We start from the raw sequence: 17,223 nt of genomic DNA on the forward strand, positions 1-17,223 counted from the left end.
TTCCAACATCTTTGCCAACCATGGTTTTGTTTTTGTTTTTGTTTTTGGTTTTTTTTAGCATTTTTTTCCTAGTTTAATAAAGTTCAAAATGGGGGCTCTAGGATGGCTCAGTTGGTTAAGTATCTGCTTTGGCTCAGGTTGTGATTTCAGGGTCCTGGGATTGAGCCCCAGGCCCCAGGTTTTCAGGCTCCCTGCTCAGCAGGGAGTCTGCTTCTCCCTCTCCCTCTGCTCCTTCTTCCCACTTGTGCACATGCTTTCTCTCTCCCCCAAATAAAGAAATAAAATCTTAAGAAAAAATAAAGTTCAAAATGCCTTCTAGAAAATGATCTTCCTTTCCTTTCCTTTCCTTTCCTTTCCTTTCCTTTCCTTTCCTTTCCTTTCCTTTCCTTTCCTTTCCTTTCCTTTCCTTTCCTTTCCTTTCCTTTCCTTCTCTCTCTCTCTCTCTTTCTTTCTTTCTTTCTTTCTTTCTTTCTTTCTTTCTTTCTTTCTTTCTTTCTTTCTATTTATTTGATAGAGCACAAGCAGGGGGAGCAACAGGCAGAAGGAGAGAGAGAAGCAGGCTCCCCACCGAGCAGGGAGCCCCATGCAGGGCTCAACCCCAGGACTCTGGGATCATGACCTGAGCTGAAGGCAGATGCTTAACCGACTGAGCCACTCAGGTGCCCTAGAAGTCACTTTAAAATGTTTTTTTAGTTAGGTTGTGTGTGTTTTTCCATATTAAATTTTTATATTTTTACTGCTCACAGAGTGCTATAGGTATATTGTGATCATTTCTATGGCTATATTTTAATGATTACTATAATTTATTACTTAGGCTTACATTTTTTTCTATTTAATGCTTTCCTTTTGTGTATTATTACATCTTCCACAGTCAGATTTGAGATATTTGATTCTCTTTATCTAAAGTTATGATGATACTCAATTTTATTTGTTGAGTCTCTTGAAAACTTTTTCAAGTTTTTGGACACATTGGAAATCTACTGAAATATATAATGTGTGCCTTTGAATCTTAATTTGCCATTCTTATTCATTTGATCTCACTATTTCTTCGAGGGCATTCTTTTTCCATTGTTTTAAAAACCTTTTTAGTATATTTGAATTCTTTTTTAAAATTTTATTTATGTATTTTTTAAGTTTTTATTTAAATTATTTAAATTAGGTAACAAACAGTATAATATTAGTTTCGGGTGTACAGTAAGTGATTCAACACTTCCATACAGTATCCGGCACTCACCACAACCAGTGCACTCCTTAATCCCCATCACCTATTTAACCCATCCCCCCACCAACTTCCCCTCTATTAATTGTCAGTTCTCTATAGTTAAGAGTCTGTTTCTTGGTTTGCCCCCACCTTTTTCCCTATGCTCATTTGTTTCTTAAGTTCCTCATGTGACTGAAGTCATATGGTACTTGTCTTTAGTGTATTTGAATTCTTAGAATAATTTGATTCTTTGGAGATCCTTCCCTTTCAATAATCTTCCTGTTTTTAATATTACTTATTAAATGTTTTTTGGGGATATAGTGTATACACAAAAACCTGCCACAAGTACGTACATGCATATAATGCGGTAAGTCCCATCAGGATAGGGATTTTGTCATTTATGTTGTCTATTGTAAACCTAGTGTCTGTTGTGTAGTAAATTTATATAGATTTTTATCAAGTTAGTATGTATTATAGTATGTGGACATAATTTTTAGAAGTCTGGTAAACTAGATTTATTATTTTTGCTTTTTTTTTATATAGCTTTTAAGTTAAATTTATTTGAGATCATTGTAGATTCACATTTAGTTGTAAGAAATAATACAGAAATCCTATGTACTGTGACCCAGTTTCTCCCAATGGTAACATCTTCTAAATAAAACTAGGATATCCGGGCAGCCCCGGTGGCTTAGCGGTCTAGGGCTGCCTTCAGCCCAGGGCCTGATCTGGAGACCTGGGATCGAGTCCCACCTTGGGCTCACTGCATGGGAGAGATACTGGCTATTCTAGATGTCCTTTGGTGGGTAAATGGTTAATCAGAAGGTGACATCCTACCATGCATGGATTGTACTCAGCAATAAAGGAACAACTGATACATATAGCAACCTGAATCTCCAGAGAATTATGCTGAGTGGAAAGAGAAATCCCCAAAGGTTACATAGTGTTTGATTCTACTTACATGGCATTGTACAGCACCTAACATTCTTTTTTTGATGATGACTCTATTGAGATATAATTCACATACCATATACTTCGCCCATTTGAAGTGTACAATTAAATTGTTTTTACTCTATTTACAGAGTTCAATATATAAGAATCTTGAAGTGACAAAATTATAGAAATAGAGAACTCAAGAATGTTAGTGCTTTCCAAAGGTTAAAGAGGGGCAGATGGAGAGAAAAGCGGGCATGGCTATAAAAGGGCTTTATGAAGGATCTTTGTGGTGATGGAAATATTCTCTTAACGTTATTCCATTGGTGTAGATATCCTAGTTTTTTAAACTAGATTTTATTTATTAATGAGAGAGAGAGAGAGAGGCAGAGACACAGGCAGAGGGAGAAGCAGGCTCCATGCAGGGAGCCTGACGTGGGACTCGATTTTGGGTCTCCAGGATCACACCCTGGGCTGAAGGCAGGCGCTAAACCGCTGAGCCACCCAGGGATCCCCAAGACTTCTTTATGTATTCTGGATACTGGACCTTTGTTAGATATGTGATTTACAAATGTTTCCTTCCAGTCTGTAGTTTGTCTTTTTATCTTTTTAATAGCAGATGTTTTTTAATTTTTATGAAATCCATTTTAATTTTTTCTATTTGGAATGTGCTTTTAACACTAAATCTAACTGTGTAGCTCTATATTGTGAATATTTTCTTTTTGTAGTTTAATGTTTTACATTTAACTCTGTATTGGTTCTGAGGGCTATTGTAACAAATTATCTTGATGGATTATAATAACAAATTTATTTTCTCATAGTTCTGGAGGGTAAAAATCTGAAACTAATTTATTGGGCCCAAATCAAGGTGTTGGCAGAGGCCTAAAGTCCTGGGGACACACCATTCCCAATCTCTGCCTTCATCTGAACATGGCTTTCTCCTGTGTGTCTGTGTCATATCTCCTTTTGCCTGTCTTACAAAGACACTTGTGATGGCACTTCTAGATAATCCTAGCTAGTTTCTCCACCCCCAAATCCTTAGCTTTAGTCTAGGCTATTGCAATATAACGTAATATTCACTTGTTCTGGGCATTAGAAAGTGAATATATCTTTGTATGGCAATTTCCCAGTTTACTACAGTCTGTGACCTGTTTCAAGTTAATTTTTGTAAAGTTGGTAGACTTAGATTGAGGTACATTTTTGTGCCTATGGACATCTAACTGCTCTAGCATCATTTATTGAAGTCTAACTCTCCTCCATTAAGTCACTTTTTGCATCTTTGTTAGTCATTTTTGCCTTTAAAATGATTTAAAAATTTAAGTAAATTCTTTGCCACACATAGGATTTGAACTCACAACCTGAGATCTAAAGTCACGTGCTCTACTGACTGATCAGCAGGCCCCCCTATCATTTTTGCTTTTTAAGATATATTTTTGCCATTCTTTAAGATGTTTCAATATCTATTAATAAAGCCCTGTTTTGTCTTTATTACTTTATTATGTGTATTTCCATTAGAAATCTTTGTTTCTTCATTTATGTCTACATTTTGAATAAAACCCTAAATTAATTTTAAACCTGATTACCTTTTTTTTTTAGTTTTTTATGTGAATATTTTTCATTGTTTTTGATTCTGTTAATGATCTTTAATAATGCAATTACTATTGGAGAGTTCGTATTGTACAGTTGCTACATATTGTAATATTGGGGGTTAATTGAAGATTTTCTAACAAAAACAGTTTTGTCTTCTAAAGTGATTTTTATTTCTTGCTTTTCTGTATCTTATGCCTTTAAATCTTGTTTTCAAAACCATTGCCAATATTTTGGCTAGTGGTAAATAGAAATTAATGTATTTATTTTACTTTTTTAGTAAAAATTCATTCAACATTTAAGCATGTTTTGTACTTTATAAAAGAATCATATAGTTGTACTCTTTTACATCTGGCTTTCTTCAGCTCAACATAATATCCATATTCTCATTACAATATCTTATAGTTTTCATTTTATGAATATGCTACAATTTATTCATTTTTCTGTAATGAACATTTATATAATTTTCAGTTGGCTATTACTGGTAGTGTGGCTGTGAACTTTCTAGAAATTTCTTCTAATTGTATATACTGTTCTGTTGGGTATAAACTTTGGGATGGAATTACTGGGTTATAGTGGATACTGTCAGTTTTCTAAATGATTGTATTAATTTTCCAAATGATTGTATTTAGTTTGCATTCTCCTAGATCAAATGGGAGTTTAAGTTGGCTCACATCCCCCTCAACACTTTGTATTTTCTACCTTTTTCATTTTAGTCATTCTGGTTGGTATATGGTGTTACCACATTTTTACTATTTTAGTTATTTAATCAGTGAGTGAGTTTTGAAATTTTGCTTTATTTTAGCCGCTTCCTTTAACTACAGCATTTGTTTATCTTGGTTTTTCAAGATCTTTTAATAGTCTATGTTTATGTTTTATTTATAAGTAATTGTTAAATTAGCCAGCATATTGACTAATTTACCTTCTAATAGTTACTGTTCTACTTCATTTCTTTCACTCAAGCATCATCATTTTTATGCATGATTATCTCTTTGTAATGAATTTCGCTGGTATGAACTTTGTGGACAGTTTTCAAGTCCTTATTTAAAGAGGAAAGTTTAACTTAATTATCTGGTGACAGTTTTACTTTCATCTTTTTATTATTTCTCTTTGACAGCTTATTAAACTTGGCTTCTCTAATATTACTTAGTCTTCTTTTTCTCTGAGTCTTCTCTCTGAACTCTCCTATAAATGTTTATATTTCTCTAGATTTTTTAGTGCTCTTTGCACTTTATCAGCCCTCCATATTTTTCTCCATAACTCCAAGATCCGTATTTCTAGTTGTTAACTGAATATCATGCATTGAGGTTTTCGTAGGTACTTTGAACTTGCATCTATCTTTCCTCTGTCAAACCAGCTCTTCCACTATTTCTTAATTTGGTTAATACAATTGCCTTTTACTTACTCTTCTAGGTTAGAAATGCTTATCTTTCTCATCCTCCCACAAGTAATTGTCAAACAATTCTGTTGATTTTATTTGCTAACATAGGAAGCTCCCTATATACACAATCAGAAACTGAGAAATGTGTCTCTGAAGTAGAGATCCTCTGTTTCTCCTATCCCTGCCTTAATGTAGACCTTTCCATGGTCTAGACCATTGCTCCGGTTAGTCTTCCTTTTTTTTTCTGACTCATCCTCCCTTCTTTTTTCCCCCTCTTTGATTACAGAATGCAAACAGTGACTGAAACAAAGAATTTAAGTTAAAAATTTATTATTCAAAATCTACAAGATATATAGACAATTAAATTTCAGTTTTTAACAGTTGAACTTACAAATGATGATTTTGTAGCTTTCTAGTTTTCATACTTTCCAAAATTATTAAAGCTCAGAATGGCACTAAGACTTTTAGGATGCCCTCTTTAATAAAGACTTTGATAAGTACTGACAAATTGTTACCCAGAAATATAGATTACTCCTTTCTTTTATATCTCTTCTAACACTGGTTATTATTTTTAAAGCCAGTTTTTAGTTTGACAGCTGAAAGATGGTATCTCAGTCATGTTTACTTTGCATTTTTTTGACTCTAGGTTATGATGAATTTTTTTCTTATGATAAATATTTTTAATATTTTAATTTGTGGCCTTAGCACTCATATCAAATTCTATGTTAGTGATATTAGTTACTATGAGGACTTTATAACTGTCAAAAATACTGTGATAAGCATTTTACTGTATTACCTCTTCTAATCCTCTGAACAGTTGTTTCAACTGTAAGTATTTTATGGGTGAGGAAACTGCAGAGGAAAAAGTGACTTGTTCAATGCTACATAGTTAGGAAACTCATTTTCTATGATCACTTATTACCTGTTTGTTCTCAACTTTTATTAGAGGAGAAAGATTGAATATTTGCATGTATAGGTGATTGGATTAAATTTATATGTACTTCTGGACTCCAGATGCAGATGGCTGTCATTTATCTATTTTTTTTTAAAGATTTTATTTATTTATTCATGATAGATATAGAGAGAGAGCAAAGAGAGAGAGAGACAGAGACACAGGCAGAGGGAGAAGGAGACTCCACGCTGGGAGCCCGACGTGGGACTCCATCCCAGTACTCCAGGATCGCGCCCTGGGCCAAAGGCACCAGACCGCTGAGCCACCCAGGGATCCCCTATTTATTTATTTATTTTTTTTAAAGCTAAATGATCAAGTTTGTTATTTGTGTTAGGAGAGAAGAAATAAAGATTTTTAGTGAGTTTGGTTCTAATTAGAACATTTAGAGATGTTTAGAGCTGGAAGGGTCTTTAAATATTTCTCAAATTGTGTTCCATTGCACATTGTTGTGGGAAATTTTCATATTTCCTGGCAATATAAGTTTGAGTAATACTTAACATTTTTCCTAGCAGAGAAACTTGAATGTTATCCTAGAATTTCCCAAATCAATTTATGCACCATTTGGTGGTAGACCTATTAATATCTTGTGGAATATCTTGAAGTTTATCAGTTTGAGACAAAAGCTGATGTGGTCTATTCTTTCATTTTATAAGGGGAGGAAATGGAGATCTAGTATCACTGAATGTGTTGCATAAGGTAACAGTTACTAAATGATACAGGAGAAGCCAATCAGTCATTGCTTTGTACCATCCTTCCTCTGATAATGTTATGTAGTGTTAATACTTATTTTTCATATATTATGTTAAAAAGTTTAAAGCATAATTGAGTGCAATATCTTTTATATTCCCATTTAGTTTAATTATTAGTCTTAGACTCTGAGAAATATGTGTACAATTTTTAAAATTCTATGAGTACATTTGCATAGCCTAACTCATTTAACATGAATACATATCCATAACCACATGATTGTGTTTAATCATAGAAATGAAAAGAGTCTTTTTTTTCTGTAGTTGACATGTCATAATGTTTGGTTTAGTTTCTGTAGAAAATGTTTCCTGACTGCAATGAGAGAAAGCGGAATACATTGTCCTCTCTGTCGTGGAAATGTGACTAGAAGAGAGAGAGCATGTCCTGAACGGGCCTTAGACCTTGAAAATATCATGAGGAAGTTTTCTGGTAGCTGCAGATGCTGTGCAAAACAGGTAGAGTAAATTTGACATAGCTCTTCTTTGAAAATGAAGGTTCTGTTCTGCTTCGAAAGTCAAATTCCTGTTGGAATTTTCTTGGTAGGTGCTGGTTTGATGAGAAAGAAATTAACTTAAATTGGGTAGAAAGGCCAAACAAACTGATGGTAGATCTTAATAGATTATAAACTTGTTGAGAACAGAGACTGAAAGATATAACTTGTGAATTTGTCATAATTTTTAACAGGGCATTTTTCTCAAAGTAATTGTTCACAGATTACCTATTAATTGAGCAAACTGGCATTTAACTCATTTAAACCTTATTCTGGTACAAATTGTGATGGTAGCAGCATCATTATTGTAATTTTGTATATAGAAATGGGCCAAATGGATTTATGTAGTCAAGGAACTCTTTAGCTGCCTGCTTTACCTTGTATTCATGTGTTTAAGAAATCACAAAATATTTTGCAGAAGGCTAATTTTTAAGGAACGGGTAAGAAAACCAGGTGTTGGCAAATAACTGGCATTAACTCTCTAGTCTGGATTTTATTCTATCAGTTGAAGAGGGAGTGAAATAGTGAGGGGTGATTAGGCTTTGAGTATATCCATATGTTTATGGATTTATTGCAGCCACTTTTTCAAACAGCTAATAAAGTCAGTGAGCAAAACCAGTTGCTATTTCATGCATTCACACAAGTCAGATCTGCTTTTCCATCTCTTTGAAGGAAGTGTTAACTGACAGGGCAATGAAGTGAAACTGGAAAATACACTTGAGAGATTCAGGCCCTGCTCCTCAGTGAGAAACTGAAAAATGTTCCAGATGTTAACCTGGGAACTTAATTTTTTTTAAAGCACTTTCTAACTCTACCTGGACGCAATAAAGAATAAAGAAATGCCCAATAACATAAGGCAATCTATTACTGCTTATTTAAAGTCTATTATCGGTAGTGTAGTTTCAAATGTAAATTTATTTGTTAATATTTTTTGCAGTGAGTTTATATCTGTATCTAAAGGACAAATACTTAATACTTATTTTCAGCTTCCACTTAAGAATTAAATCATTTACATGAAAAAACTCTTGTTTAAATGGAATATTTAGTTATGTTTATCTTGTTTTTCTCCTGTTGACAATATCTCAAATCTTATGAATTCTATTTGAAATTAAAAATCACATTATATTTTGATCAATAATTTACAGATTAAATTCTATCGCATGAGACATCATTACAAATCTTGTAAGAAGTATCAAGATGAATATGGTGTTTCCTCTATCATTCCAAACTTTCAGATCTCTCAAGATTCAGTAGGGAACAGGTAAGCAATATTTATTCTTAAAAAGAGAATTTTTATAGTTGAAATGGAATTGTTTGGGGAATTATATAATAAGGTGTTTTTTATTTTGAGTATGTGTGTGTGTTTAAAGTAAATTGCCAAGTAACAGATCTGTAAGATTTGTCTTCAAGTTTGTTTAACTCCTGTAAGATTGCATCTGGGAGAGTATCTTCATGATATACTTTTCTTTTTTTCTTCTTCATGATATACTTAAGCTTATGTTATTTGAAAATAATTCTAAAAAAAAAAACAATCTACATTTTGAATAAAAAACAAACGTGAGAATTGAAGGCTGTTTTCTTTTGCAACTGAAATTAACTTGAAAACTAAAGAAAATTCCTTTCAACTAAAATCTTTATTTGCTATCTGAGAAAGAGTTGTTTGAAATTTTAATTCTCATGAAAAAAATGTCATATAAAAATGAGACTTAGTATATTGAATTCTTAGTTCTATTTTAGTTCCCCCTTTTTTTAAGCTAGATTTTGGTTTGATATATCTTATTGTCTCTGATGTTTGTATATTAAACATTTTTATGGAATGTATACTTTACACAGAGTAATGACCAAAATACACATGTATGATTTTTTTAAGTAGTGATAAAATGAATATCCAGTTACCCACTATAAACCAGATTGAGAAATAGGACATTCTTCAGGGTATTAGAATCTCCTTGTGAGCCCATGTCCTTTTGAACCACATACTCCCAGAGGTAACCACTCTTCTCTTTTAGGTTATCCATTCCCTTGCTTTTCTTTGTAATATTACCACCTATGCAGGTATCCTAGATGATAAAGTGCTTAGATTTTAAACAATAGCAAGCACACACATAGTTGTGTAAGGAAAGGCAGTATTGGCAGTATTATAGAAAGGCTTTCAGGAGAGAGTGTGTTAAGCAGAGTCTTTTAAGATTTTGTTTCAGTGGCATTTCATGTGCTGCTAATTTTCAGTAATGAACCACTTTTAAGCACTCATACTATAGGTTCATACTCTATTCCTCATTTGAAACTGTTCTAGTCTTGAGTAATTTTCTGATTGCCTAGTCTGCAAAATTCTTTTAGATTCTCATTTTACTTGGCTTAGTGTCATTGGATGAAATGGGTCACTCCTATTTTGTAATTAAAAAAAAAAAATCTCCTCAGATTTCTTCATCCCTGTGCTTTATTATTGTGCTTCTACTGTACTGAAATTACTCAGCAATTTGTTATTGGCCTCGTAGATTATTCTTAAGTGTTAGGTGGTGTTTGTCTTGTTTAACATTGTACCTCTGGTTCTTAGCAAAGTTCCTAGTGTATGTATGATTTGTGCAATCACTGCTTGTTAAAGGACTGGAGTTTCTTCTCAGGAGTCTTGCTGCCTTCTCTCTTACTTCTCAGATCCAGTTTGATTTCTGATAGCAGTATTTCTCATCTATGCTTTTCTTCTAATACTGTTGTCACTTCTCTAGTTTGAGCCTTCATCATCTCTCACTTGAACTATTACAATAGTCTTTTGGTGGTCCTCCTCTAACCCGTCCTGTTCACTGTTGCCAAAGTGATATTTCACAAGTGCTATTCTGATCTCTTTCATCCTGTCCTTATTCCTTTCTCCTTGTACATTGTCAGTGAATTAACATGGCCCCATACCAGTGTTTCTTATCCTGGACTCCATGGGCCAGTAAAGACTCTGTGAACTACCTGAACTGCCAAATTTTTCTGGGGAAAGAATGCTGAGATTCTTAAGAGATTCCATGATCTAAAATCCAGCAACTGTTTTATCCAACAAAATTCTCTATTCTAAGGTGCTTTCTGATCTGGCACTTTCCCATGCCTTTTTTAGTCTTTCTTTTTCTTGGCTAACCATCATTGCATCATATGCCTTAACCATATTGAATTAATTGTACTATTTCCTTGAGAAGCAGTATAAGTTAGTGATTTTTAAAAAATGAACTCTTGGAGTCAGACTGCCTGGGTCCCAGGCTCTGTCACTTACTAATTGTATGATTTTGACAAGAAACAGCACCTCAGTTTATTATTTTTTTTAATCTGTTTTAAAAAGGAGGATAGTAGTGATACTATTAGTACCTCATTGGGTTGGGAGACAATAAATAGGTTAATAAAGATAAAGCATATTGAAGAGTCCCTTGCTTGGAAATGTTAGTTTTTAATTATCACCTTCATCATTCCCTCACCTCCATACTTTTACCGGTAGTAGTACCTTTTCCCACCACCCAACCCATATTTAGCCAGTCAGTGGACTTTTTTTTCTCTTGAAGATTTAGACCAAGTATTACTCAGTAAAATCTTTCCTGACCTCTAGAATTTCTTCCTTTTGGTAGAACTGTTCTTTATTCTCCAACTAGACCCTCTATCACTTTATTATATTTATTTGTTTACTGTCTGTCTTTTTAAAATCTAGAAATCTAGAAAGGGCTTCTTGGTCTTAATTTTAAGTCCTATACAAAATTCTAATTGTAATGGAAAAATTGGGTTTATTTATGAATAATTAGTAAGGAAATTGGTGAAGGAAGGAAAATAAGGGTTTTTTTTGTCTGTTTTGCTTTTGTTTTTGTTTTTTTAATGGTAGGAAATAGAAGATGTGAAGCCAGAATATATAGTAAAGGTCTTGGGAGGAAAGAGATAGTATGCTCAAATTAAGTAGTTTGAGGAGAATGTAGCCTTTAAAGGGACTATTTTCAAAGAGTAGAGTGTTGGATATACTATGTGAGCAGCTAGAAATCACAAGTAGTGAGTGATGTACTGGGTCTGCTGAAAGCAGGGGAGGGGAAGAAGTAGATACTTTCTTGGAAGAAAGTAAGCTGTATAAAGAGAGCAGTTGGGAGGTATGCAGCCAGCTAAGGCACTTTTGCTGGGAAAGAGTCTGGGAAATAAATATCCTAACTCTCCTCTTGTTTTACCCTTCCAATTGCCAGCTGGGCTGAACCCAACTGGGAAGCAGAGAGGGGAGCCTGTTGATGCAGGTTAGTCTGTCAGTACACAAAGCATGGTGAAAAATGGAGGAGAGAAGATCGGGGGAGGCAAAAGATACCAAATATATAAGGATTTCAGTTAGTAGCCAAATATATTGTAATATCTTATAAACTATGTTTCACAGCTTCCAAGTAGCTAGTACAAAGAATAAAATATCCATTAAGTTATCAACAGTCTGTGATATTGTAAACAAAATAGTTTCTAATGAGAAACATAGGTATTTCTGATACTAAAAGAAATGATACTGAAATGATTTTGCCCATAGCATCCTGAAAAGGAGAAACCATACAGTTAAACGTCATCTTTCCTGTGGTAAATACAAAACAAGGTACATAGGGCTGTAATTTAAAGGCCTCCTTCACTGTAGCATATGATAAAAACTTTTCTTCTAGAGACTTTTCTCTGATATTCCTGGCTTAATCTAGGTGTGGTGGTAGGATGGAGAGAATCTGTATATTCATGTAGTTTTCCTTGAAGATTATTGCCAGAAGCTAAGCTTTTGATAAACAGCTCAATTTGGAAAATTTAAGGTCTTACTCTTTGTCAAGTAACTAGAGAACAGATACATTTTATATTGCTGATTAAGAACAGAGCCATATAATTAATAGCTGAGCAGGATTTAGTGGCATTTTATGAATATTCATTGCTTTAAAAAAGACCTCTCAAAAAAAAAAATAAAAAAAAAAAATAAAAAAATAAAAAAATAAAAAAATAAAAAAGACCTCTCTGTGGCAAAGTCAAAAGACTACCTAAGAGTAGAGCATGTGTTTTCTCAGAATATGGTTTATAGTATTCCCTCATATGTACAAATGGATGATTTAAACTCTGAACTCCATGGCTGTAGAAATTCTTAAAGTGGTATTTGCATGCACCTATCTCAGCAGTAAAAAATATTTCAAAATAAATCCATTAGATCATTTGATTAATTCAATGTAGATTTATCATACTTTTAAATACTGGGCACACTCTACATGTTCTAGAATATACAGGGATGAGTAAAACAGATGCAGTCCCCTTTTCTGTATATATAAACAGTTTAACTACCAGTTGAGCAGTTCAAGATAAACTAGCCCACTAGTTTCAGTCAAATCATTCAAGGTAGAACTGTTTACTATAAAGTAATAAATGTTAGAGGATATTTAACAAAATTATTGCATTAGTAAGGAGTAGCTTGTCGTAATTATATAGCAGGGCTAGTTGTTTAAGGCCATTTCTAGTTCATAATAAAATTCTGGTTTTAATCTATAAGACTATGCTTCCTGATTTCTTTAGCCTCTATAGAAGTGAGGAAGAGGAGGAGAGGGAGGGAAGATGCATATAATCATTAAGATACCAGACATATTTTATTTATCTTCCAGACCAAATTGTTTGGTCTGTTTGTAGGCTTTTCCTACTAATTTTAACTCTTTGTAAACATTAATAAGTAGGTATCAGTAGGTTTACATATTTAGTCCAAATATAGCTCTTCACAAAGACTAAGAGAATGAAAGTTGCAAGCAGTCTTATGTTGTTCCTAACAAATTTCTCTCCAAGATGTTGAACATTTTAAGTGGCTAAAAAACCTTTTTTTTTTTTTTTTGAGCAAGTGCAGGAGAGAGCACGCAGGTACAGGGCATGGGTGTGGGGGGTACAGAGTGAGAGAGGGAGAGAGAGAATCTTAAGCAGGCGCCATATCCACATCCAGTGAGGAGCCCATATGGGGCTTGATCTCATGACCCTGAGATCATGACCTGAGCTGAAATCAAGAGTCAGATGCTTAACCGTTGAGCCACCTAGATGCCCTGCTAAATAACTGTTAAGGAATCTGGTACAAGTATTAGATAAAATTTTTCTTATTTATAAGCATTCATTATATATTGTGGATGCTAATCCTTTATTCCACGTATTTGTGTGTGTGTGTGTGGTGTGCTTGTGTCTGTATATATATATATATATATATAATTCAGAATTAAATGTGTTTTTTTGGCCATTTTGTAAAACACATAAACATAGACTTTGAAAAAAAACAGACTTTGAGATTTTTCTTCATATTTTTACATATTTTTTTTTTTTTTTTTTTATTTATTTTTTTTTTTTATTTTTACATATTTTTAAAAAACTAGAAATACTTTAGTAGTTTGAAAGCTTTGCTTTAAGAACTATTGCGATTTATAGTGTTTAATTTGGCATAGTCCTACATAATTTTAATTCTTTTTTCTTTCTTTTTTTAAAGATTTTATTTATTCATAAGAGACAGAGAGAGGCAGAAACATAGAGTGAGAAGCAGGCTCCCCTGCAAGGAGCCTGATGTGGGACTTGATCCCAGGACCCCAGGATCACAACCTAAGCCAAAGGCAGATAGATGCTTAACTACTGAGCCACCCAGGCCCCCCTCTTCCTTTTTTTTTTTTTTTTTTAAGTTTTATTTATTTAAGTAATCTTTACGCACAACCTGGGGCTGAAACTCACAACCCAGAGATCAAGAATTGCACTCTTCGAACTGAGCCAGCCAAAGGCCTCTTTTCTTTTCTTTTCTTTTCTTTTTTTTCTTTTTTTTTTTTTTTTTTTAATTTTGGGAAGGATACTTAACATGAGCTGGCTAGCTAACTTATTTAATAGATTTTTAAGTGTGTCATATAGTATTCTTACTTATAGTATAGGCACAGTGTTGTACAGCAAATCTCTAGAACCTACCTTGCATAAGTGATATTTTATACATGTTGGTTAGTAACTCCCCATTTCACCCTCTCCTAGGCTCTGGCAGCTACCATTCTATTCTTTGCTTCTCTGAGTTTGACTATTTTGCATACTTCATATAAGTGAAATCATGCAGTATTTGTGCTGTGACTGGCTTATTTAACTTAGAACATTCTCAAGGTTCATTCATGTTGTCATTTGCAGGATTCATTCATTTGTAGGATTTCCTTTTAAGGCTGAATGGTAAATATATACCACATTTTCTTTATCCATTCATATCTTTGTGTATTTATGCATTCACAAGATTGTTTCTGCCTCTTGGCTTTTATGAATAGCACCACAGTGAACATGGGAATGCTAATATTTCTTCACAATCCTGATTTCAGTTGTTTTGGATAAATACCCACAGGTAACATTGCTGGATCATATGATAGTTTTGGTTTTTTTTGGGGGGGGGAGGGGAATCCTCCCTACTGTTTTCCACAGTGGCTGCACCATTTTTGCATTTCCACCACAGTGTACAAAGGTTTTAATTTCTCTATACCCTCACTCACACTTGTTTTATGTTCTTTTGATAGTAGCTATCATAACAGGTATGAGGTGAATATAACTCGTTGTGGTTTTGATTTGCATTTCTCAATTGTTTAATGACCTTGAGCATCTTTCCATATATCTCTTGGCCATTTGTATATCATCTGAGAATTATTTATTCAAGCTTTTAGCCTATTTTATAATTGGGTTGGTAGTTTCTTTGCTGTTAAGTTGTAGGAGTTCCTTAGATATTTTGGAGATTAACCCTTTATCGGAGACATAGTTTACAAATATTTTCTTCCATTCCATAGGTCATCTTTTCACTCTATTGATTGTTTCCTTAGCTATGCAGAAGCTTTTTAATTAAGGTAGTCCTAACTTGTCTATTCTGGCTTTTGTTTCCTGATGACAAATGTCTTTGCTCAGTTTTTGTCTAGTTTTGTTGTGGTGTCTTTTGATGTACAAAAGTATGTGTGTGTGTGTGTGTGTGTGTGTATAATTATTTATGATTTTTGCTTTTTGTGTCATGCTTGAGAAATTTTTTCCTCTATCAAGGTTATAAGATCTTTTCTTCTTTAACGTTTTAAATCTTTGCTTTTCACATTTATTTTGGATGTGTAATGTGTGGTAGGAAAAATTTTACCCATATCATTAGTCATTTGTCCCAGTACTATTTGTTGGGTCAGTTTTTTCTCACTGATTTACAATGCCATTTCAGTCCTATACATCTCTTTATTCTGTTCTGTTGGTTCACTTGTTTATTTCTCTGATATCAGGCTATCTTAATTACCATGGCTTTAACAATAAATCTTAATGTCAGGTAAGGAAAGTTTCCTTTCTTGGTTTACTTATAAACTTGTCTCTGCTGTTCTTGGCCCTTTGATAATTTCATATGAATTTTAGGATCAGACTTTTGAGTCTCCTGAAAATCTCTGAAGAGATTTTGATCAGAAGCATTATAGAGGCTGAATATTGAAATCATGTATTTGGAGGGAATTGACATCCTATGATACTGATTATTCCATCCTAGAAATACAGCCTATCTCTACCTTTTTTTCCTAAAGACTTCATTTATTCATTTGAGAGAGAGAGAGCACAAGTAGGGAGGGGAAGAGGGAGTGGGGAGAGCCCACCATGGGGCTCCATTTCAGGACCCTGGGATCATGACCTGAGCCAAAGGCAGAGACTTAACTGACTGAGCCACCAAGGTGACCCATCTCTTTTTTAAAAGAGTATTTTTTAAAAATGTACTAAAAGAATTCCATTTAGAGCATGTAAGTTTTGTTATATCTTTTCCTAGTAAAACTTTATAGTTTTTGTTGCTATACAAATAGATCTTTTTTCCTGTTTCATAATCTAAGTGGTTATTACTAGTGAGTAGGAATAGTACAGATTTTTACATTAAGGTTGTATTTAGCAACTGTTGACTTACTAGTTCTGATAGCACCAAATAATTTACCTGTAGATTCTTTTAGATTTATTATATGGAAAATTATTTTTTTTTTAATTTATTTTTTATTGGTGTTCAATTTACTAACATACAGAATAACCCCCAGTGCCCGTCACCCATTCACTCCCACCCCCCGCCCTCCTCCCCTTCTACCACCCCTAGTTTATTTTGTTTTTTTTAATATGATTTTATCTCTTAGTGCTTCATGTCAATTTATTGCCTAACTAGGATCTCTATTCAATATTATATAGCAAGCACCTTTTTCTTGTTTTTAATTTTAAGTGAGAATGCATCTAAAATTTTACTATTAAGTATTATGTTTACTGTAATTTTCTAACATAGGTATTCTTTATCTGTGTAATGATGCTATCACTCTGAATTTAAGATTTCCCCATTAAATGAGTCTGTTCCAATCAGAATATTTTATGAAATTAAAAAATTATGTATATTAGGCACCATTCCCAGGTATTCTGATAGAGTCTAGGCATTTGTATTTTTAAAAGCATTGTGATCAGGGTTTTTGGTTTTGTTTCCATTACGGAGGTTGAATTTTATTGAATGCTTTTTCTGCATCAAATGAAATTATCTTTTTAAAATTTTACTTGATAATAGGGTGCCAGTTGTTGAACTCATTCATGCTTTTTTGGAATAAATGAGTAGGCTACCAGTAGCCCAGATGTGGTATAGGATGATTAGAATGGGCCGGAATGATGAATTATCATCAGTTCTATTGAATTATCATTAGTTCTATTGGAAAATAGAGGACTGTAATGAGAGAGGGAAGGGAGAAAGCATTTGAAAAGGGCATTAAATTTGATATTAAAATGTTTTTTTTTTTAATTTTATTTATTCATGAGAGACACAGAGAGAGAGAGAGAGGCAGAAACACAGGCAGAGGGAGAAGCAGGCTCCATGCAGGGAGCCCTGACGTGGGACTCGATCCCAGGTCTCCAGAATCAGGCCCTGGGCTGAAGGTGGCACTAAACCACTGGGCCACCTGGCCTGCCCTTAAAATGTTTTAAATCACTTTTGT

The 17,223-nt window shown here is 33.7% G+C and overlaps 1 protein-coding gene across 5 annotated transcripts in view; it reads left to right on the top strand.

Annotated features, from left to right (window-relative positions):
• RNF138 (ring finger protein 138) overlaps nt 1-17,223 on the top strand; it is a 33,751-nt gene that overhangs the window by 8,636 nt on the left and 7,892 nt on the right. For 3 of the 5 annotated variants that reach the window (XM_077900368.1, XM_077900371.1, XM_077900373.1), the window contains 3 exons: nt 7,088-7,253; nt 8,434-8,549; nt 11,799-11,861. In XM_077900368.1, the coding sequence (XP_077756494.1) occupies nt 7,088-7,253; nt 8,434-8,549; nt 11,799-11,861 (345 nt within the window). Of the gene's footprint in view, nt 1-1,539; nt 1,569-7,087; nt 7,254-8,433; nt 8,550-11,798; nt 11,862-17,223 lie in introns of those variants that run through there. The other 2 variants (XM_077900369.1, XM_077900370.1) reach the window with 2 other exon arrangements.

Source organism: Canis aureus, chromosome 6 (assembly GCF_053574225.1).
Source record: "Canis aureus isolate CA01 chromosome 6, VMU_Caureus_v.1.0, whole genome shotgun sequence".
Classification (NCBI taxonomy): domain Eukaryota; kingdom Metazoa; phylum Chordata; class Mammalia; order Carnivora; family Canidae; genus Canis; species Canis aureus.